Source organism: Nannospalax galili, unplaced genomic scaffold (genome assembly GCF_000622305.1).
Source record: "Nannospalax galili isolate Female #2095 unplaced genomic scaffold, S.galili_v1.0 scaffold28, whole genome shotgun sequence".
Taxonomy (NCBI): domain Eukaryota; kingdom Metazoa; phylum Chordata; class Mammalia; order Rodentia; family Spalacidae; genus Nannospalax; species Nannospalax galili.
This window is the reverse complement of record NW_008359594.1, coordinates 2,612,154-2,635,812: the sequence shown is the minus strand read 5'-3', so window position 1 is coordinate 2,635,812 and position 23,659 is coordinate 2,612,154. Positions and strand designations below refer to the sequence as shown.

At 46.7% G+C, this 23,659-nt stretch overlaps 2 protein-coding genes across 7 annotated transcripts in view; one reads left to right on the top strand and one right to left on the bottom strand.

Annotated features, from left to right (window-relative positions):
- Scaper (S-phase cyclin A associated protein in the ER) overlaps nt 1-12,998 on the top strand; it is a 477,644-nt gene extending 464,646 nt beyond the window's left edge. For all 5 annotated transcript variants that reach the window (XM_029558805.1, XM_008823432.2, XM_017795678.2 and 2 more), the window contains 3 exons: nt 6,489-6,680; nt 9,659-9,710; nt 12,316-12,998. In XM_029558805.1, coding sequence (XP_029414665.1) covers nt 6,489-6,680; nt 9,659-9,710; nt 12,316-12,419 — 348 coding nt within the window. In that variant the 3' untranslated portion in view covers nt 12,420-12,998. The remainder of the gene's footprint in view (nt 1-6,488; nt 6,681-9,658; nt 9,711-12,315) is intronic.
- Nucleotides 12,999-18,259: 5,261 nt separating this feature from the next.
- Isl2 (ISL LIM homeobox 2) lies at nt 18,260-23,312 on the bottom strand. Of its 2 annotated transcripts, none has more exons than XM_029558832.1 (6): nt 23,236-23,312; nt 22,185-22,374; nt 21,742-22,004; nt 19,911-20,194; nt 19,022-19,189; nt 18,260-18,526 (listed from the first exon to the last, which is right to left on the bottom strand). In XM_029558832.1, the coding sequence occupies exons 2-6, from the start codon at nt 22,355-22,357 to the stop codon at nt 18,410-18,412; spliced, it is 1,005 nt and encodes a 334-aa protein (XP_029414692.1). In that variant the 5' UTR covers nt 22,358-22,374; nt 23,236-23,312; the 3' UTR covers nt 18,260-18,409. The 2 variants fall into 2 exon arrangements, with proteins under 2 accessions (XP_029414692.1, XP_008821652.1); XM_008823430.2 differs by having other exon boundaries at nt 23,181-23,299.
- Between the last annotated feature and the right edge of the window lie 347 nt (nt 23,313-23,659).

Here is a 23,659-nt window from a genome sequence, read left to right as displayed (position 1 = left end):
AGACCAGGCTGGCCTTGAACTCACTGAGATCCGCCTGCCTCTGCCTCCCAAGTGCTGGGATTAAAGGCATGCACCACCACACCCGGCTGTATTATTATTTTTTAAGACCTATCAAGTCTAACCTGTGTCCCCAAATGCTCTTGGGTATGGGTCCATCCCCTAGGGCCTAGTCAACCTACCTGTCGACACAACCTTAAAGAAAATTGACTCTCCCTCTCCCAGAAGCTATCAATTGCCAGTAGTTCCTCAGCTAGGACTGGGACTTCTCACCCACCTCCCCCACTCTATGCTGGGATTTTGTCTGACTTGAGTTTGCTGTCACAATTGCTGTGAGTTCATATGTGCTATCTGGAAAATGCTCTTTTCTTCATCTCATCCTTGTGGTGAAGTATAGATGTGATTTTTCTGACTTGAAAGCTTCAATAGTATTTACACTCTATTGCCTTAGGCCTGTATGAATAGTCCCTAAAGAGTGGATTGCAGGGCAGTCTCAGTCAGGGGCAGAGATCTTTCCTGGTAGCACTAGGTCCTGGATTTGATCTCCAGCACTGACACCACCACTACATTACCACAACAGAAAAGCCAGTTTAGCTAAGTGCCATGGTACATACCTGTAATTCCAGCACTTAGGAAGTTGTGGCAGGAGAATCAAGAGTTCAGGGCTGGCTGGAGCTGAGACACTATACCAAAATATCCCATATCTTCCCCTCAAAAAAAAAAAAAAAAACCCTCAGCAACAGTATCAATAGGAGTAGATTTTGTGATATGCTATCTCCTGCTCTTGAAGGATGCTGGAATGGAGATCCTCAGGGTCCTGAGACCAACCAGGGAACTCTAGTGTGGCTATAAAGAGAGATGTAGGCATGGATGATAGTAGTGCCTCATGTGGTGTGAAGGAACTCAGGGTCTTCTAGGATACTGTACTGCCAGACCTCAGCAAGCTTCAACATAGCAGAGAGCCCACCACTGACAGAGACAGTACTCAGGGGACTCTGAAGCTGCTCTACCTATGTCAGCTCAGCTGCTGACTCTGAGGTGGGCAGACAGCAATGACTATGCTTTTATAAAGTGGAATTCAAACTTCAGGAAGTTCAAGAGACTTGTTCCAAGTCTTCAAATCTCAACAAATCAGTAAAAATATCTTTTTAAAGATGTGATGTTATTCTCCCACAAAGAACCAGTAAGTTTGTTAGTTAGGGTCTCTCTGTCATTTTGCTTTATTTATTCCAGTAACTTTGAAGACCTCCTCTGTATATACCTAGCCTTCCCACAGAGCAGTAGAGGAGACAATAGTAAAAGACAGTTTCTCCCTCTTGAACACAGGAATTAAGCTAAATACACTTAAATATATGACGGCTGCTGTTGTGTCTTTGAGCTGGACTAGAAGGGCTGTCTCTGGTACCATGCTACCAGGGGTAAGACTTCCCTACCTTCTCCAAGCAACGCTCCTCCTAGGTATGAATCAGATTGGCATGTCTATCACAATAGCTTCAAATGCATGTATTCACGTACATACGTACACACACGGGGGGTGGGGGCACTAAGCTAAGCCCCTGTGTGTCTGTGCCATACATTTACCTGTGTTTCTTGGATCATGTTTATGCAAGAATTTTCTTTTCAAAACTGTCAGAATGCATTTCCTACTTTACCACCACAAGATCCTGGCTGGCATCCCCAGCACTGTTTGCATAGCTGTCCTGTGTAGGCAGGGCCAGGGAGCAACCTCAACAGTGGCCGCTCAGGTGACATGAAGCTTGTTGATGACTCAAAGCCTGCCTCTGCCAGCCCTTCTGCTCTAAAGAAATGGGGATAGGATGTTAGAAAGCATTTATTAGGCTGGGAGGGAACTCTGGTCCTGATCCAGCAGAAGACTGAGAATGGCAGAACCAGAAATTCCTAACTAACATTTTGTGCTTTGTGGTCATAGACACAGTTCACTGTTTCATTGTGACCACATCTTAACCTTGAAGGCTTCCATCTGTGTAACCATTTCATAGAAAGGACCCTAAACCTCAAATTACCTAAGTGATTGAATTTAGTCATGAGCAGAGCCAAACTAGAACCCATGGCTATCTCAGGCCAGTGTTTTTGTTTTTTTTTTTAAATTGGGGGTGTGGGTGTCTACATATAAGTGAATGCAACTCCTGGAGTTCAGGTTACAGGCAGTTGCAAGCCACCTGACATGGGTACTAGGAATTGAGCTAAGGTCCTCTAAAAGAGCAATTTTCACCTTTAACCATTGAAGCATCTCTCCAACCCCAGGCCAGCACTCTTGAGCCTGAACCATGCCTGTCATATGGCCCAGGGAAAGCAACTCACCTCTGCAGCACATGAGCAGTGGTGGCCTTTCTAATGAAATATTACTCTGGGTGAAATGAATTAGGGATCTTAATATAATAGTAATAGAGATATTCCTGTTGTTATATGCACTAAGCCAAGGAAAGGCTATGTGAGCACACAACTAGGCAGCCAGAGAGAGCCTGACCATGCTGGTACCCTGACCTCAGACTTCCAGCTGTCAGAGGTTAGGAAATAGCTGTCTGTTGTTTATGTCCCTCCAGTCTATGGTATTTTGCAGTGGCCAACTAAGACAGTCTGATTTGAATCTGTGAGTTTCGTTTCTCCACCAAAAATTCCTTCACCTACAATTTCCAAGTGCCTGGGTCTGATCCAATCTTCCAGATCTAATCCACCCTCTTAGTGCAGCTTCCCACAGTTACCCAGGCAAGGAAGAACCTCTCCTCCTACAGTGCCTGGTCCTTCCCAGGCTCCTCATATTACTGGTGTATAGACCTCATCTCCCTGAAAACCAAAGCCTGCTTCCCCCAGCCTATTGTGTCTTCACTTGTTTGTTGGGAGAATGACTTTGTTCTCTTTTGTCCCTGTGGTATTAGCACATCTCTTGGTATAGGAAACATACAGTGAAAGTCTGATACAGTTAGCTCTGGTTGATGCCAAAGCCTTAGTGGGTAGTCAGGATCGGCAGCAAATTAAGGAGCCACCAAGTCCATTTGTCTATTCTATTTTAGATCACACACACCACCAACATGCTCCCCATTCCCTTACCTGTAGTCCTTTTTTTTCTAGCATCCATATCTTCCTGGCCCCCTCTACCCATTGCCAGGATTCAGCTTCCTTTACTTTTTTTTTTGTTTTGTAGTTTTGTTTTGTTTTGTTTTATTTTGTTTTGTTTTGTTTTGAGACAGGGTCTCCTTGTAGGCCCAGTTGGCCCAGAACTCAGTATGTAGACCAGGTTGACCTTGATATCACAGAGATACACCTGCATCTGCCTCCTGAATGCTAGGATTAAAGACATGCACACCCATCCAGCTTTCTTTTTCTAAAGCTACAGCATCCAGAATCATTGCTAGTACCAAAAGAGTAGTCATCACAGTGCTCTCTCTTTCCCTCCCTCCAGTGTCCCCTCAATCAAGGATACTAAAGAAAACACCGGTGGGTCACGAGGGCATTTGGATAAAGATGCCTTTCCTCGGAGACTGTAGAATTGTGCCTGACCTCTGCTTAGAAGACCAAAAGAGGAGCATGTGCTGCCCTGGTCCTGTCCCCCAGAGCAGGGTCAAGAATGGCTCCAAGGAAGCCTTGAAGTGCCCCTTGTCCTGATGTAGTCAGTTTCCATGTTGTCTTTCTCTAATTCAAAATGTAAAAATCTAAATGTCAATGACAAAGAATATATTTAAAGGTCAGCATTCTTGGCCATTCTTTCTTTATTGAGATGCATGGTAACACTCCTTGCTCACTTTGTGAAGATTGAACTGTTCAGTTATTGTGCATGTGTGTAATACTTCAAAAATTTTTACTTTAAAAATTTGTCCACCTCAAAGCCCAGAGCAACTGAACAGTTTGCCAAGGGCTACTCAGCTCAATGATGAGTAGAGGCCAACACCCAGATCTCCTACTCTGATTAGTACCTATTTTATAATTGTACCCAAGGTCACTCTCAGTGTCTTGATATATTACATTTATTGATTCAATGGGGGGGCTATATCTGAGGACAACTTGGAGAAGCTGGATCTCTCTTCCACTGTGTGGGTTCCAGGGATCCACTGAGGTTGTCACTCTTGGCAGCAGTCACCTTTACCAGAGCTCTGAGCCACTTCCCCAGCCTCTTCTTACTGTAAATGCTGCTAGAATCCCCATCGTTTTCTTAGAGCCCAATTCTGCATCTGAAAGTGAACAACATACTTCAAAGACAGTTTCTCGTCATTATTAAGGCCATACCTGCTCCTGACTTGCTATCTCTAGCTGATGGCTGTAGCCACCAAGGAACCATGCATCCAGGCTACTCCATCTCACCGGTACAGTGCTCTAGAGGAGGCTCTGTGGGAATCCTGTGTTAGACTGTGTACCCTGAAAGATGGGGCAGATGGCCTGACCAGGCTTGGGATACTGCTCACCTTGGAATTTGGGTGCTTTATCTGAACAAACAGTTCCTTAGTTGCAGTTCCATCAGGAAGGCCAATAGAATACCATATTGTAGGTCTAAGCATTCACTAACCAAGTCTGGGTTCTTTCTGGACCTCTTGATGCTGTCTTCCCATGTCTGAAATGTCCCACTCTGACAGCCAAGCCCATAGTAGATAAGGGTCTCACCAGCCTTACAGACTTCTTACTTATAACCTGGTTAGATCCTCCATAGCTGATCCTGTAGTCCTTCACCCAAGGTAACCAAACTGCCTGCACCCGTTTTCATTTTCTACATTCCAAGGATCTGTAAGTAGTTGTCTCTGACAGGTCACCTGACTACATTGCTGGTGATCTCTATAAACTCACTCTATGAACAGGTAATGAATAATTAGAGCTGTTCCCTGAGCAGTCAAGCCCCTAGGGGACACTGCTTCAAGAGGCTGAGTGCAGTACCTACACCAACAATCCCACGCTCTGTGCTCATTTACCAGGAACTGGGAGCTGACATCTCTGAGTTAACATTGTCCCTGTGCCAGCCAGATTGGCCCATTTTAATATCTTTTGAATTACTGAATCTTCCAATAATGGCATTTTAACAATGAAGTCTCAAAGGGGGGGGGGACCTTGTTCTTAATTTTTACCCAGAGAGGGAAAGAAAGACTTCTAATAATGGTATTGTTATAAATTTTAAAGTGGTGACCATTTGGCTATGTTACAGAACACATAGCTAATAATTAAAACAAAGATTTAGGTAAATGCTTTATCAATAAAGCCAGTGATAGGGCACATTTTCTCAGTCAGTGTTGGCAACGGCAGCACACAGTCATGTGCAGAATTGTCACACACTGAGTCTTTAAAATTCCTTTTGGATTTGAAGGAATTAACAAGAACCTATCAACATTCTCTAAAGGTTTTTGATGTCATTTTAGCTATTGAACAAAAATATGTGAACTATTACTATGTTGATTTTGTTCTTAAACCAAACTGCATTATCATCTGAGAATGTGTTCTTAAAAGTATTGTTAAAAGTGCTTTGAAAACTTGTAAATCCCTATAATTTATGTTTCTCTTGCCTCTGCCGTTTCATTCTGTCCTTCTGGTTTTAATTTGAATGCCATCCTGTCTGGGTGTGTACCTGTAAAATTGTGTTTTTCCAAGTACAATTTACAACCCTGACCTTAGGTTTTACAGTGTCCCTAACCTTCTCAGAGCTTCTTCCTATACTACGAAGTGGGCTTTGGGTCACCCAGCTCTTTCGTATTAGAATTGTCTAATCAAAGTTATCCGAAACAGATCTGATTTTGGCATTTCTTAGTTTATCATGTAGGCCTGGGGAGTAAATTAGGAGGGCTTCCCTGCAAGTCCATTAATTGCATTGCCCTATTTCTTAAAATGTACACAGTTGTAAACCTAGACTGCTTCAAGACAACAGTCTCATTTATCTAAACAATTCTCCTTTTAGATTCAATGGCACTGATGGAAACAAAGATAAGGAGTATGGATTGGAGGAAGGATCTTTAGAGCCTGTACTTGCTGGAACCATTCCATTCCCCTTACAATCAGTCCCCTTTTCTTTCTAGGACTGGCCTACATACGGAATCCATCTAGCTCATGCAATGTATCCAGCAAGCTGAGTTAAAGGCTGCGGTGGGCAGGGCCATAGCAGACAGTATCTTACTTTGTTGTGAGCAGCTCTTCGCAGGTTTTAAGGAATAGGGAGACTGCTTCCAGGGTGTGAGGAGTGCTTTGCTAGAATCCTTTGTATTCTGAATCTGTCTCATAGGAATTCTTTCTACATGGAAGCTTTGGCCTTCAACATAGATTATAATCATTGTTAAATGGCTACAGAGCTTTTGGAATCTTTTCCTTACATTGAGAAATGAGATTAAAAATTTTTTTGGCTCTTTTCAAATATCATTTAAATTAAGTTCTGGTAAGGAGCCAAGAGCCTTCCTTTTTCTTGCACTATTTCGGCATGGTCTCTGTGTTTCTGACCAACAGTGGCCCCAGTGAGGGGCAAGCCGGGGCCTTTGGCAGCTAACTGAGATCCTTCTCTGTCCTAGGTAATTGTGCAGTCAGGCCGCCACCCCACGGTGCTGCAGAAGCTCTGCCAGCTGCCCTTCCAGTATTTCAGTGACCCACGGCTGATCAAAGTGCTGTTCCCTTCACTTATCGCCGCTTGTTACAACAACTGTCAGAACAAGATCATTCTGGAGCAGGAGATGAGCAGCCTTTTACTGGCCACGTTCATTCAGGTACCATCTACATGATGCCTGATTATCTGATTTAATGTGTAAACTAATGTGACTTGTGAGAAGTAAGTGTGAACCAGCTTTAGGTGCTTGCCCTCCACACGACCTTTAAATCTTCACTCACACCTGTGCTTTAAAAATTAATTTCTGAAGTACTTAAGTCATATGAATAGAACTAGGGTGGAATGTTATATCATTTCTACCTGAAGGATTTCAAGGAAAGGATGCTTTTGCCATTAATGAAATGGAAACCCACACTTAAGAAATATGTTTAAGCCAGGCTTGGTGGCACGTGCCTTTAGTCCCAGCACTTGAGAGGCAGAGGCTGGAGTATCTCTGTGAGTCCAAGGCTAGCCTGGTCTACATAGTGAGTACCAGGACAGCAGGGGCTACAGGGAGACCCTACCTCTTTTTTAAAAAAAAAAAAAAAAAAAAAAAAAAAAAAAAAAAAAAAAAAAAAGAAATGTATTTAATGGGCTACCAGAGTTCTTTAAGGGTTTAACCATTACATTTATCTGCTTTTTCGTCTTACTATAGAGGATGGATAATAACTTCTGAAGAAAGATCAACTAAAACTTTGATTTATTTGTACATTTTTAAATTAATTTGCATACGCACATTGGGGGATAAAGCTTATTTGCTTTTTTAAAAATCTAAGCCTTTTAAGTACAGCCTTGTATTTGCCTTATCCAACTAAATTCTGTAGGACTGAAATCGGAATTAGTGCTATGGCAAAGTAGTAATGCCACATGTAAATTAGCTCAGCCAGCTGACAGTAGAAAAATCAAGTTGCCTGTTCTAAACTATGATTTTTCTATATCCTTGTAGATGATTACTTTATGAAAATGTCCCATTTTCTTTCTAATGTTCCACTGTAAAAATCATATTTCCTGTTTATAATAGTGAAAGAGAAAGCAGAGTTCTGTGTAGGATTGTGCCTGTGCTGGCTTATATTCAGAACTCTCTGTCAAGACTGTGATGGTGTGCAGTGGGCTGGGAGCCATAGAGCAAAGGACTTGTCCAAGCCTTCTTTATAGTAGACAACAATTAGTGGCTTACAGTTTCTGAATTCCTCTCTATTAGAGGATTAATTAATGATCACAGCTAGGTCACCGATAAGCAGAAATATTTTCTTTTTGGCTCAGTTGTCACATTTCAGTCTCAGTTCTGTTTTCTGAAAATGCATTTGGGTCTTGTATGCAGATCTATAAGTATGACTTTGAAACTTGTAATTAAGTTAAAATCTTAATAATATCTTAACGTGTCTAACCATCATTTCAAACACAGGGTTCTTCAGATATTCTTAGAACCTTGGGATTAATTTAAATAGAAAATGCTTTTTAAAGAATGTTAAGACTGATCTGTTTTCATTCAGATTATTCATTCTTGCATTCAGCTGGTAATTTCTGAGTGTATCTTCGATGGTACTGCTCTAGATGCTGAAACGGTAGCAACAAATAAAATGTAAAAACTCACACCTCCAAGACCTTTCATTAAACAACAACCAAAAACCGATAAAATAAATAGCATGACAGGTAGTGGTAAGTGCTGAGGGGAAAGGGAAGAGGAGCCAGGGCTGCTTTGTGTGCCTAAGCAGAGGCCTCAACTAAGTTTGCATGTGTGCCAGCTCAGTTTCTTTGAAAACAACTTCAAAGATACAAGTGACAGCACTCAGGAAACTGAGGCAGGAGGACCAAGTGTGAGGCCAGCCTGGGTTACATAGTGAGACTCTAAAAAGGCAAAACTATAAATGAGATCAGAGTAAAGGGCATATATAGTTCCTATTGTATGTGTTATTGATCACAACTATTCTAAGCCATCCATATTTAACACACAAATTTTATAAATGCTACAGAAATTACTTATATTGCTTATTTTGGGATAGAATTATCAGACAAGTGAAGTTAAATCATTTTTCTATAGACAATTATGCTCAAGAGAATGAATATTTTTTTTTATTTTGGCTTATAAATGTGTCATTGTCCCATGTATTAGGTTATTATTAATCACTAGAAATGGATTAAAATGAACTGATAGTCTGTCTGAAGAATATACTTTATATGCTACATTATTTTCAACTTCCATACAAAAGTAAAATCATCGGGGCTGGAGAGATGGCTCAGCAGTTAAGAACACTGACTGCTCTTGCAGAAGACCTGGGTTCGATTCCCAACACCCAAATGGCGGCTATGAACCGTCCTTAACTCCAGTTCCAGGGGAACCCAAAGCCCTCTTCTGACCTCCGCGGCATTGCACAACACAGATGCACTCACATACATGCAGGCAACACGCTCATACATATAAAATAAAAATAATAAAATATTTTTTTAAAAAAAAAAAAGGCAAAATCGCCAGTGTGGTGGTACACACCTTTAATCCCAGCACTTGGGAGGCAGAGGCAGGCGGATCTCTGTGAGTTCAAGGCTAGCCTGGTCTACATAGTGAGTTCCAGGACAGCTTGGGCTACAGGGAGACCCTGTCTCAAAAAAGACCAAAAAAAAAAAAAAAAGTAAAATCACCAAACTTTAAGGCCCAGATGCAGAATTACCTAAAAGGGCTGTTATATTCATACTTCTTAAAACTCTGGCCAGACATAGTGGCACACTATAATACCAGCTTTCAGGAGGCTGAAGCCGGAAGATTGCCTGTTTGAGGCCAGTCAGGGCTACATAATAAGACTGTGGGGGTGGGGCTTAAATAGTAAATTTGGCTTCAGTTTTAGGTTTGTTGTATATAAAATAAAGTTGTAGTTTCCAAAGCAAGCAGCAACATGGTCTTTGGTAATATTCTTTTCGGAAAATTTAAGTCATCTCTTTGGTTTAAATTTATAAGACTCTGGACTATGCAACATCGTTTTCTTCTGTTGAATTTGTACTCCAAAAATTCATGCATGCGTGGTCTTGTGAATCAGAAGTACATTTACATCTGCCTCGGTTCTATTCAGGACACTGGCCTAAATACAGCTCTCTCTTCTCACACAGGATTTTGCACAGACTCCAGGTCAGGTAGATAACCAGTGTTACCATCCCAAAGGTATGTCTCTATTGAAACTGAATTTTATATGTATATTAGCTAAATGAATGGGTTTTCATTCTGTTTTCCAGAACTCCTAGGAAATTCATTTAGTGTATCACCTGAAATGTTTCAGGCTCAGACACCCAGGTACTTTACTGAATGAAGCAATCATGTTTGTCATGAAGCACAGGTGCATCAGAATACACAGAGAGCATAAAACACCTGTGCTCTTACCTCATGTACGCTATATTAGATGGTGAATAATTAACAACTATACAGAAGATAATCGGATTATTAACATTGGATACATCACATAAATGCTGAAATCACAAACATTTGGTTCTCTATCCATGTTTATAATAAAGTTGTTAATGATACACCACCCCCCAAATTCAAGCACCTGAATTTTTTTATTGAAGACAATTTTACATGGAGGAAAAAAAATCTAATTAGCAGAGTTCTGTAACTAAAAGGTTTGCAAGACTTTCTTTTCATTCCTGCTGAGGTGTTTCTTGTGAAGAGAGTTCAAGATTTAGAATTTTAAACTCGAATTCTATGTTGTTAAATATTCTCTTTCCCAGACCGTAATTGAGAAATACAGTTTGGTCTGGCTGGCTGGGACAGCAGCATCTCTGATTAATGAGACCCTACTTCAGTCTTTCCCTGTTCCTTCATGAGTCCGATAGTGCTGAAAGTAGTCTTTCAGAGCTGACATAGTGCCACATGCCTACAATCCCAGCACCTGGGAAGTGGAAACAAGAGAATGGAGTTCAAGGTCACCCTTGCCCATATAGTGAGTTTGAAGCCAGCCTGGGCTATATGAGAACCTATCTCAAAAAATCAAATGAAATACAATGTATAATAGTGGTTGTTGAGAAGCCCTTACTTGGAGATGCCTTGGCTGTCACACAAAATAATTACCTACAGTGGGCAGGTGTTGGAAGGTACATAGAAAGAAATACAACAAGATGTTACAATATCATGAAAAAATGTGGGGTTTTGTTGACTCAGGTACTCAGAAAAGTAAACAGAAGGCTACGCAACTTCTCAGAAATTCAAGTCAACATCACAGTTGGCACCATTTGTCTAAGCCAGAGTTAGTGTGCAAGTTCAGTTCTGCCTGACTCAAGCACAACCTTTTTTTTTTAAGCTACACTTGAAAGAAATCAGCACCATTTGTTATTATTTCTTACAAAACAATTGTTTAGATTTTGAACATTTGAAAGTACTTAGAAGAATCTTCTAATGTATTTATTTTCAATTGAGCAGCAATATTTTTGCCAGTCAAAACTGTGTAGACATTCTTTCTTCTTACCCTTTCTTCTGCCCAAAAAAAGATGAGTCACCATCTACTGAGTCTCTGGAAGGCCAAGTCCCAGACGCTGTCTCCATCTGCTTTTTGGGCTGAGGACTGGGAAAGTCTCAACCTTCTTTCTTCTCCCAGGGAACATCTTTGATTCCCATGCTGTGTTAGTTACAGCCACCTTTACCCATACAACAGCAAAGGGGCAGTTGTTCTCCACTTCACCCCAGAGTCAACACTGTTAGTAACAGTTAATAATATGCTTATTTGAATAAGGAAAAGATGATGTCAGTGGTTAAGAGAGCTTGCTACTCTTGCAGAGGACCAAGTTTGGTTCCCAGAACCTCCAGGGCAACCAACAACTGCCTATAACTTCAGCTCCATGGAATCTAACACCTCTGGCCTCCTAGGGTACTGGCACTCAAGTGTACATACCAACACACAGACACATGCGTACACATAATTTAAAATAGCAGTACACACATACACATAAAAATAAATAAAAAAATATTGAAAATAATAAAGATAATTTTTTTAAAGTGACAACAGTACCTTACAAACTATCCAGTTTTCACCTGGGACATCTTTTCCCTTTTGGCTTAGATTAAGTCTTCATAAAGTTGGTCACATTTTTAATTCATTGCCCAGGTAAACCTCTTACATGTGAATCCCCAGTTCTTACTGTGGAGGAGGAATTTTGGCTTTCAGTTACCCACTGCCCCATGACTGCCCCAAGCTTTTAGACTGGCCAGTACAGTAAAGCTGCCAACCGTTGCCTCTGCTCTGTTCAATAGCAACTGAACGCCAAATTTGAACACTTTCAAAGTTAAATTCATGTCTTAAATTAAATAGATTCTTTTAGAAAAAAGAAACCACCATTTGGGCTGGATGTGTGGCTCAGTGGTGGAGCTGGGCCTTATGTACAGAGCCCTGAGTTCAATCCCCAGAACCAAAAAATAATTACCGTTCACATATAGATTCACCCTTTCAAAGGCTAGAGTGTATAGCTGTCGTTTTTTATGTTCACTGTACCTATTTCCCTTGATTGTTTCCTCACTGTGGAGTTCTAAAAATGTTTTTTACCTTTTAGGTAGATGTCTGAATATGTTAGAAGCACAAACTGAATTGTGGTTAAAAATACATGTTTATGTATCTATAGATAGATATAAAGATTACCAATCACCTTATTTACATAGAATGCAGCAAGGTTTATTTGAAATGCATGACTCTATTTGTGCCCAGATTCAACTAAGTTTAGATTCTAAACTTTCCAAATAGTTTAACTGTTAGACTCTTTAATCTCTGTTTTGTTCCTGTCAGGAAAATGCCTTGATTCCCGGGACTATCTGGAGCTGGCTAACAGATTTCCTCAGCAGGCCTGGGAAGAAGCGCGGCAATTTTTCTTGAAAAAAGAGAAAAAATAAATGTTTTGGCTGATTCTGTATTTGAGTACCTTTGTTAATATTTTTAACTGTTCAGACAAACATTTGAACTGTTCCTGATGGAACTCTCTCATGTCTGTGCTCTCGGTGCACTGTAGATGTGGTTGGTACATTCTTTGCACTATTTACAATGACTGTAGATATCTTAATGTTCTTCTGAATTTTCCAAGTTGAGTTTATTTCATTTATGCACAGTATTTTGGAGTTTGTTTACTTCTATACTATGATAATATGTAATTTTCGTTTGTAATATGGGTAAAATTAGACGTAAGATTAGCAAGTATTGTTCTTGTAATTGTTTTCAGTGTTGGCTTTTCATGTTAAGGCAATACAAATTTGAAAGAAGTCTCAATTTCAACTCTTGAAGTATCTTCATTAAAGTTTGGAGTAAAGAACTTTTTAACACTTTTTCATACAAATTGCTTAATATGTTTTGAGACTGAAGTTAATTCAGGGCACGGTATGCATGTGTCTGCCTTCCCTGGCAGATAGCACCGAAAGCTTATTAACGTTGCAGAGCTAAATTTATTCTCCAAAATAAAACTCTTTGATCTGAAAGCATCAATCATCTGGGAGTATTTTCTTAAACCATTGACATGCGCAACACCACAGTACAAGTGGCTCTGAATAAGTTTCAAACGATTGTGGCCTTTGTGGATGGCCCTAGGAGACCTGGGCCTTTTCAGTGTGGTGATCTCGCCCTTTCTTAAGCTGCTGGTCAGTGTCGAGCATCACCCGCTGACGTCAGTAATAATTTCTGCCCAGTAAGCAGCAGGGCATGACCAAGAAAAAAGATCTGGTTGTGCAAAATTGACCCAAACCCCTAAAGATTATCGCAGACAAACTGGAAAATAAAAAAAATAAATAAAAAAAATAAAAAACCCAGCTTCTTTTTAAAAGAGCAAATTTACCTAAACCGGGCATTTCGTGGTGCTGCCGAGTTATATATATTCAATTTTCACTTCTTTACAAATCGAAAGAAAGAAAGGTCTGATTTCAACGGAAGGAAAATGCAAAGTCGTCCCAGGGCACTGGACTTGCCCCGCCGGCCCCGGGTTCTTCCCGGGCTGCGCTGGCCCCCAAGCCTCTGCTCCTGACCGCTGATCCGACTCCCCGAGGTCGCTCTGCAGTGGAGGCCGCGGGACCCCAAACTCGCCCCGCCGCCAGTCCGGGGCCACCCGCGGCCGCGGATCCTGCAGGGAAGGAGGAGGCAGATGGCGGGCGGGGTCCGGAGGAGCTCCGAGTCCCGCTGGCCCCGGGCGTGGGCACAGGTCCGTGTAGCAGAGAGGAACCCAGTATTTATAAGATTTCCTGCAGGACGCTTCGCTATAGAATATGCCTCTTATCTGGTCGGAAATTTGCCAAAAAGCCATAAATAATCGAGACAGCTGGGATTAACCTCCTAGAACCCGTAGAAGAATTCGCAATTAAACATTTAATTGAATGTCTCGTTGCCCCTGTCGCTGGGAGCGGAGGGTGCGAAGCCTGGGCGCCGCGGCCCTGAGGTCCCCAGCTCCAGGAAAGCGCGGGCCGAGCCTTGCGGGGGGGGGGCACCTCGGACCCTTGGGGATTCTTTGGGTTGAAGGGAGAGCGGCGCCCTGGTGAGCGAAGGCACCGCGTGGCGAATCTGTTTCCCGGCCACAAGTTTTCCTCGCGGACGGTCCTCCCTGGCGAGACGCGGATGGGAAAGTACGTGTGAGCCTAGAATTCGTACCAAAGGAAAAGCTGCTCGAGGCCCTGGGAGCAGTGGCCTTCGAACGCCCTAAGCCCGCGTCTGGGCCCGCAGCTCGTTTCTCCCACGCTCTGCGAACTGGTTATCCCAATGGGCTCTAGGGCCGCCGCCCCCGGCCCAGTTCTCGAGCCCGCCAGCCCCACACTGGCAGTCGCCCGCATTCTGACCTTGAACTCAGAACTCGGCCGTCCCTCCCACCCCCGCCCCCGACCTTAACCCCTGTCTCCATCGTACAGTATAGTTGTGCAAACCACTTGGGCCATTTCCTGGGCTCCAGGCCCGCCCTCCTGCGAGTCTCCGGCCTTGACCCTCCGGGAGGAAATGGCTCCTCTGGGTCCCTATTCTTCCCGTTTCCCGCAAGGCTCTGGTCCCTCAGCTCCAGCCCCTGGGGACCCCGTCCCTCTATATTCAAACCACACCTTCACCTACACCTCCAGGGTTCCAACAGATAGATTCTGAGGCTTCCAAACTCCTGCCCACTCCAGCGTCCACTTCCCAACCCCTCTCCCTCCAGCTGCTGACCTTCTTTGGTTCTGTGGCCAAAAGCTGGACCCACCTAGCACTCCCGCCTAAATAGAGGATTGCTGCTGGAACCCCAAACTAGCTTCAGGAGCGAAGCTGCCAACCCCACATCTGGCTCTCCGTGCAGCACTTCCTTGTGCCCTCTCCGCCTCCCATTAGGGCTCTCAACCTAGCTCTGTTTTCCATGCAGTCTCCATCAACAAGGTGCTAGTCTGTAATTGGCCACACAATCCTCATTATAGCACTGAATCTCAGTATTTTCAAGAGAGTTTACTTTTCCATCAATCAGAACCACATTTAAAAGCCTCTAACCTCTGCATCACCTTAATAAACTCTGAATTTCCTGCTTTTATCATAGCCCCAATGGAAACTTACTTCTCTGCAAATACTTATTCATCCATTGTTTTCTCCTTCCAGCAGGCCCTATTCAGCTATTGCTGCTCTTTGGCGAACTCTAACATGGGGGAAACACAGTGGACTGTATGGCAGTTTAAGCCCTCCCCTAGGCTACAGTGGCAGAATCTCACATTTTTAGGGGACAGTCTAGAACAATGTCTCATTTAAACCCAGTCTTCTCAGCTCTGACAAAATTGAGCTTAAAACTCCATATTCACAACTGTTCCACACTCATTAAAATCCTTTGGCAATGCTGCCATAGGGACTCTGAATTTCCCAGAATTAGGCAGCCTTAAATATGTATCGAATTGAAGTATTGTAGCCCAAACTTATCTCTCTGGGATCCCTTTTCTGCTTCAACTTCATAGAGCTTAAGCCTTAAGTCTGCTGAGAAACTTTTTAACTCTGAAGTGAATCAAGCTAAATAACCCGTTTCCCACCTATGTCTTCTTTCCTTGAGCTGAGATTTTACTACCTATCTGGGTATCTATCTCCTTAAAAGGTTAGTTAGCATAAAATAGAACCGGTATTGCCACAGGTAATTTAATTTACCAGGAAATCCCTACTGCGTTACAAAGATGTTTAACGATGACCTGGGAACTAGTAAAATGATATTTACTAATATAACTAGCCAACTATAGATCTGATACCTCACCAAGAAAATTGGAAGCTTTTTCTCTGGAGATTTCAACAGAACATGACACATTCCTTTGGGTGCATAAGAAAAGAAAAGGCTTGTGATGTCTCATACATCAAAATACTGGCATCTTAATCCACAGTAACCACTTTTATATGTGTGATTTCCCAGTGTTAATAAAAGACGGAAATATCAAAGATGAACTGTTTTTTAAAAATCTATGAATGATGAGAAGGATCATTGTAATTAGGTAGGTAGATGCTTCTGTTTCTACTACAATCTGATAAAACAAAAATCCAGTGTTAACAATGAAATTATTTAAGACTCTTCCTTTTAAATAAAAAGTGAAAACCCAATATTCTGGATAATCAACGTTTTCAAAAGTAAGAACAGTTATTGCAGTTTAGTTCCCTACCCAATAGCCAGCTGGATGCAAAAAGGAGAAATCCGTATTTCTGAAAGGGAATGGTCTAAGTTAAAGGAACGAATCCTCAAAGAACCCAGCCTTGACTGTTAAAACCGTTTCTGAGCACTTGAGAAGTGAAGCTGGTCCTCATTAGCTCTGTATATCTCTTTCCCTTATCTAGGTTTGCAGCACCATTTCCTAAATCCCTAAGATGGGGAAGGGGGATGCCTCTTCTGTGTTTGTGCTAGCATCACCTTGACTTTCAGGAAGTAAAATATGTAAACAGGGTTCAATCTTCCCACCTCTTCTCATTTTCTTTCAATGGTGGGGTTATGGGATGGATGGCTGTGAGGAATCCTACTAAAGGCTTTGCTTAAATACCTACAGTGGCCATCCACACAAGCTACTTCTAAGGGGTGGTACCTCCTCCTCTATCCTGCAGCTGACCCTTGGGCACCTGTTTTTCTCTTTAGCCTACCCAAGCTAAGGAAGGCAGCTGTCCCTTGCCTAGTTAGGGCATTACCCTCTTTCAGAACAAACCTTCAGTAAGGAAGTCATTTAACTCTAGAGTCATTTTACTCTTGGGGCAAGGACATAGAGATAATGTCACAGCTTTTTTGCAGGAGTGGTGGGTTGCCTGGTCACCCAGCAGCTTTTTGAATTCACCAAGTAAGAACCTTGGGAAAGAAGTGTTGCAGACTGCCAAAGGGTTAAATATTTTTAAGAGAGTAAAACCTGAGCCTGCCAGGTTTTTTTTCCCCCTTCTTGCTTGCCCGGGGGCCTGCTGGAGATTCAGTATCTCTTGGTTATTTCCTGCAATCATTAAAGCCAGTTTTCAAGAAAACAAGTCGCAGGGGTTTGAAATGTCACACCAAGTGACCTGGGCACCGCATACGCAGAGACCACCCCCTCGCCCCCTCCATTTCGGGTCTGGAAAGAAAATAAACCAAGGACACGCCAGACTGGTTCTGGGTGGACTTATTTTCTCCAGCAGCCGCGATCCTAGCGGGGGCTTGTGGTGGCTCCTTCAGTGTATCATTTGCAGGTGATGCCAAACGTAGATAAGGAGCCGCCGCCCGGCCTTCTGGGCTGTCTAGACGGGGGAATTAATAAATGCACGAGATTGATCACGTCGCGCATCCACTCAGAGGACAACGCGGAGGACGAGTCCTCACGGTCGCCGGATCTACCTAGAGTGGCGGACGCCAGGGATCGTCCAGGCCCGGGCGGGCCTCCAAGCTCCGCGGAAAGGCAAGACTGCAGGGCTCCAGGCGAAGTGCCGCCACGAGTGGAAGCCCGGGCCCCAGGAGCGCAGCGTGGACACCACCCGCCGTCCGAGCCCAGCCGTAGACAGCAGCGGAGCAGTCATCGCAATGCGGTGGGCTTCGCGCCCAAACTCAGGGGCCCCAACCTCGGGCTTCAGCCTCCAGAGTCCCCGCCTGAGATGAGTACGCCCCGCCCCGCGGGCATCCAATCCCCACCGGGCCCGCCCCGTCGGCGCCCAATCCCCGCCCGCCCGTCCCGTAGGCGCCACAGCACCGGGCCGGGGGCGCGCCGGGCGCGCGCCAGTCACGGAATCCCGCGTGGAGCCCAGGCAGCTAACTCCGAGGCGACTTTCTACTCCATGTTAAAACAAGCTCTTGAGGCTGCGTTTGTCCAGCTCCCGCTGCGCCATCAGCACACAGGAGCCGCAGGGCATAGGGTTGTTTTTTATTAAGATCAAAATATTCGTCCCACTATGAACTGGCAGTTCTCACAATAAATAACAATAACTTACGTTTGTTTGTTCGGCAAAGGCTCACACTGTCCTCCGTCGACTGATAATTTAAAACATTTTTAAAGAAAGTCTTGTTTCTAGTTTTTTCCAGCAATCATGCGTTTTGGGGGTTGAATGTCATCCTTTGGGTTGGCCGGGTCCTCCTTCCAGCTAAAGCACCGCGCGGAGGTGAGTTCGTGGGTGGGTGGGGCGTAGAAAGGCAGAGTGGCAGCCCCCCACGGAGCGCGGGAGAGGAAAGGGCAGAGCTAACCCTAGTAAGTCCCGAATTCTAGTTTTGAGGAAAAAAATTAAAGTCCTCGGAGCAGGGGTCTCCAGTATCGGTGGAACAAGCTGCATCCTGGCGCTTCTGGCTGTCTTGCCCGTAAGCCTCAGCCCTCTCTCTTTAAATAACAATAATAATTACGAGAGCGAGAGAGTTTTTGGAGCTGGAATGGCCTGAGCATGGGTGAGTCTCATGCAGGGAGCATGCGTGGTCCGCGGGCTGGCAGGGAGGGGTCCTTGCTCACGTTTCCACCGGACTTGGCACCATACTGTTGGGAGTATCCGGGAGCTGCGAGGACAGGGAGGTCACGTCGCTGCCAGAGGAGTTGCCTAGGGAGCCGGACTCGGAGAAGGAGACCTGGGATGGAGATGCCAGTGATAGATAAGCAGCGAACACAAGCCCTAGCAGACGCTCCCGGTCACCTGTTCCAAGAAGGGGAGTGTCCCTGGCACACAGGCCTCGAGCTGAGAGTAAATGCTGAGGAAAGATGGCCAGGTCCTCAGCCACGCAGAGGAAATGTGGCAGGGGCAGGCACTTTAAGCCCAGGAGTCCTCCAGGTTTAGCAGCTGGATTCCTACTTGGGTGAGGTTGCAGGCCCAGCACGCTTTCCCCATTAACCGGCTCTGTCCCCAAACCCCAGGTCCCATGGGAAATCCCCTCCTCCTCCTCCTCCTCCTCCTCCTCCTCCTACAGGCTGAGGCTAAAACACACCCCCTCCTCCTCCTCCTCCTCCTCCTCACACTGGCTGAGGCTAAAACACACACGCACGCACGCACTCACGCACGCACACACACACACACACACACACACACACACACACACACACAGGACAGGTATTGCAGAGAGCCTCACCAGCTGCTGAAAGGCGGGTTGGTCCAGGTCACTCTGAAGCGCGAACTCGCTTAGTGCTTTCCAGGGCGGCTGGTATGTCTGCACCTCCACTGCGCTGCCCTGCACCGCGTTCTCATGGCGGATCGGGCTGCCGGCCACCAGGGGCGTCCCGGTTAGTCCCTGGAGGCTCTAAGGGGCAAGCAGAGAGGTGCAGAGCAAAAGAGTTAGGTCTGACCATTTACAACACTTTTGAGCGTGGAGCCCCAGGCTCTAGGGCATGATTTGGGGTTTACATTGGTTATTGCACACAAAGCCCTCATTCCCCAATGGAGATACCCCAAACCCCCAAAACCCACCACCAGTTTCACTCCTAGGAGCCAAACACCAGATCAGGGAAGAGGACAGCTTGTACCCCCATTCCTAGGCAGGTATGTGAGAAAAAAAATGCCCAAAGCGAGCATGTAAAAGAAAAGGACAAGCTGGGCTGGGCTAGTGACACAAGCCTTTAATCCCAGCACTCAGGAGGAAGAGGCAGGTAGGTCTCTGTGAGATCAAGGACAGCCTGGTCTACTGGGAGACCCTGTCTCAAAAAGATCACACAAACAAAATAAAGGAGCAACCCACCCTCCCGACTGTTCGGGCCTGCACCCAAGGCCGCCCCACCTGGTCCTCGCTGTACCTAGGACCCCTCAACACTGGCACCAGACACCCCTTCCCCATACCTCAAACACAGTAACACGCAAGACTTAAACTCCAAGGGAAGTCTTGCTCGGAAGGTACAGGTGCCCTGCTGTTTGGAGAGCCCAGTTTAGTCTCGATCCCCCTAAAGCACGCCCAGAAAGCAGCACGGATGAGGCCGAGGTACCCAGGGGCAAGCTCGCCCGCCTTCCCGCCGCCGCGCAGCCCTTACTGTCTTGTCATTGTGCTGCTGCTGCTGCAGCTGCTTCATGAGAATGGACTTCTTCTTGTCCTTGCAGCGCTTGTTCTGAAACCAGACGCGGATGACCCGCGGGCTCAGGCCGGTCATCTCCACCAGCTGCTCCTTCATAAGCGCGTCGGGCCGGGGGTTAGCGGCATAGCACGTCCGCAGAGTGTGCAGCTGCTTCTCGTTGAGCACCGTCCGTACGCGGGTCGTCTTCTCCGCCTGCTTGTGCACGTGCGTGCGCAGCGATGACTGTCGGCCCGACCCAGCGTCTGTGAGGACAGAGCAGGGGCAGGAGATGAGATGAGCGCCTTTCCCTTGACTTTGCTATTGTTCATCTCTCTGGGTCACTCTGTTCACCTAACCCAAACGAACTGTGCTATTTCGTTCTTTACCTCACTCTCACGCAGGGCTGCCCCGCAGCGCATCTATCTTCCAGGGGCCGCAAGCAAGGCTTTCGAGCTGTTCTAGGCCCTTGAGGGACAAGACCCTGGGGGAGCCCAACTGCCTGGAGCAGGACGAGCCCAAGGCCCCCGAAGAAGTTGGAATTTGGGAGGAAGATTCCAGAGGAGGGAAAGAGGGAGACATGAACCCAGGGCACAGCACAACCCAGGGATTGGGAAGCTCAGACAGGTCGTTAGGAAACCACTCTGACAGGGTCTTGTCGGGTCGAGAAGATCCCAACTCAGGAAAACAAGGGCCTCCCGGGCACAGAACAGTTCCTGCCAGCCTGCCCTCCCTGTTTCCAACAGAGACTTCCTAACGCTCCAGGCTCCCTCCATCCAGTGACACTCACACCCTCCTCCAAGGGTCTCAGATTCCCTCACCACTAGGGAAGAGCCATCCTGATGCCTGAATCCCACAACAAAGAGGGGCCCTTCTGAGATCTCAAATGGGGTTCATTCAACACCAGCTTCCTTCTGTTTCACATGCATCCTGCTGCATTTGGATATTAGCAGCACCGTTTACACTGATGTCCCCCCTCCAGGCATTTCTATGAGCGGATAAACATTTACAAATAGCCCACCAAGCCCAATTTCCTCATTCTATAGGGTGGAAATGGATACACTGAACGGAAGAGCCCCAAGGCCACTGCAGTGAGACACCAGGTCTAAGGAAGGTTTGTGCGGAGGCCTCCTGGAGCTGAGGTCTTGATGCCTCACCCTCTCCACCCGCCTGTGGTTCAAACTGGGATCCCACATCTAAGCAGCCCCTGGTGAGGACACCTAACATCCTATGGAGGATTTTTCTTTTATAGAGGAGTTCACTGTGCCTTTACACTACCATGCCAACCAAGAGCCCCTGATAAATCATTCATCAAGCTGGTCCTCAAAACCAGAACACAGATACCCCTCTCTTTCGCATGGTTGCCCTCTTCTGTAGGCTCCTGGCTGGCTGAGCCCTGTCCACTTCCCCAAGAGAGTTTCATTATTTACATACATACCCACCCCCAGGCAAACCTACATTTTCTCTCTAATGATAACATATTCATCGAAGAAATTCTAAACACAAGTCATCAGGACCGGCACCACCTGGAATTCCCTGTTGTCCTCCACTCTCCCTCTCCTAGCATGCAGTCCCACAGAGCCTGGCTCACGCAGAACACTGTTCTCCACAATTCCCCACGCTCACAGGTTCATACACTTCCAATGTCTCCCTGGCACACAGGAACATGCAACCGGGTTCCTAGTGCACAGTTCTGCATGCTTATACGGAGAAGCAGAACCTCCCCCGCCACCAACAACTCGTGAGCAGCACTGCAGCCCTCTACACAGTCGCACACCCCACTGACACCGGCACCAGCCGGCAGAGGTCTTACCTGGCAGATGCAGGCCTCTGGGACCGGGGAGCGGGCCGGGGCTGCGAGGACTGCCTGCCGCAACGCGCTCCAGCAGGAGGCCGTGGTCCGCGCGGCACAGCAGCTCGTGCTCCCGCAGCGAGAACTCGTCCCCAGGCAGCAGCTGGCGGCTGCACACCGAGCAGCGGAAGCACTCGATGTGGTACACGCTGTCCCGCGCCCTCATCACCAGGTCGCTGCTGCTGAAGCCCACCTGACACTTGGCGCATTTGATGCCGAACAGCCTGAGGGCGCAGGGAGCGGCGAGTGTCAGTGCGGGGCCTGGGGCCGCCCGGGCCTCCCAGGCGAGCTGTGCTTTATGGCCCACCCGGAGACTGCGGGCACCAGGGCGGGCCTAGTCCCCCTCGCCTGCCCGAGCGCGCCCCAGGCCTTGCGGGCCCATCCCCGTCTACCGCGCGCCTCACCTGACATAGTCCCGCTTGCAGTAGGTCTTCCCGTCTCTCACGAAGCACGTGCACGTCTCATCCAGGTACTGGCTGCACTCGGCGCACTTGAGGCAGGCGGCATGCCACTCGAGGTCGGGCGACACCCGAAGGATAAACTGGTCGTGGATCTGACTCCCGCAGCCCACGCACATGGCCGTCCCGGGCTTCTCTGGCGGGGAAGGGCGCAGGGCCCGCGTCAGGCCTGGCTGCGCGCACCCTGGCCGGCCTTGGCCACTCCAGCCCCAACCCAACCCGCTCTCTCGCTCTCTCGCTCTCTCCAGAAGTGCGACCACAGGGGAGAGATGAGCTTTCTAAAAAGCCAGAAAATGGAAAACGAAAAAACCCGAAATCTTCTGATTTGGTGAAGGCTTTTCGTCTCCCCGTCCAAATGTTTTCGTTAGCACCTTCCCTGAACGCGGCCGTCGCATCGGTACGTCTAGTAATTGCACTAGAAGGTGAGACCGTAGCTCCACGGCCCGGGGGACACAGAGGACGCCCGGGTACCCGAGACCCCCGAGATCCGGGCACATCCGCCGCACGCTGCACAGCGGCTCCAGCCCGGTTACCCCAGCACCCGCACAGCGCTGCAGCCCTGTCCCAGCTCAGCTTCCCGGACATTCCTTAATTTCAGCACCTCAAATCTAGGGACCGAAATCCTTCTAGCTTCGAAAGAACGAAAGACAAGCAAGCAAGCAAACAAACAAACAAAAAACCATATCCGTAAATTAAACTTAGCCGTCTCAGTGCAAAACAGAAGCAGAATTCCCAGCTTGAGGTCAGCCGACTAGAGAAATAATATCTAATTATAAAATGAAACGGGATTCCAAAGGCTAAGCAATGCTACCGGCGAAGTGTACTCTCAAATATTTTCCAAAATAGAAGCCACTTGTAGAATCCGTTAAACATTCTTCTGCATTAAAAATATTGCATATTAAACACATGCATACACACACCCATACACACAAAAAGACTTACTCTTGGAATGATCCCCCATAGCACCCAGAAAAGGATAATGAAAAATAATATCCACCATGCAGAAAGAGATGCGCGCAGAGTGTTCGACCGGGGGCAGAAGGACGAGGGTCGCGCGCCCAGCCTCGGCTCTTAGCTAACTAACTCCTGCCCCGCGGAGTTGAAGGAGCAATTCCGCACCGGCCCGCACGCAGCATGACGTCAGCACGCACTCGCCCCAGGGCTGGAGCTGGAGGCGGGACCTGTGGCGTCACCGAGCTTCCCCACTACGACGGGGATGCGGGGGAGGGGGTGGGGACCCGGAGGCTGACCCGCCGGGTGGATTAGGGAGGAAGGCGGAGGTGAAGGGGGATTGGCTGGGAGGAAGCGGCCCAGCCGGGATTGGCTCGCAGTGAACAATGGAACGCAGCCCCCCCACCCCCAAACCTACCAAGAACCTTTCCCCAGCCCGGGTCGGGCAATCCCGGGTGGATGCCGCGTCG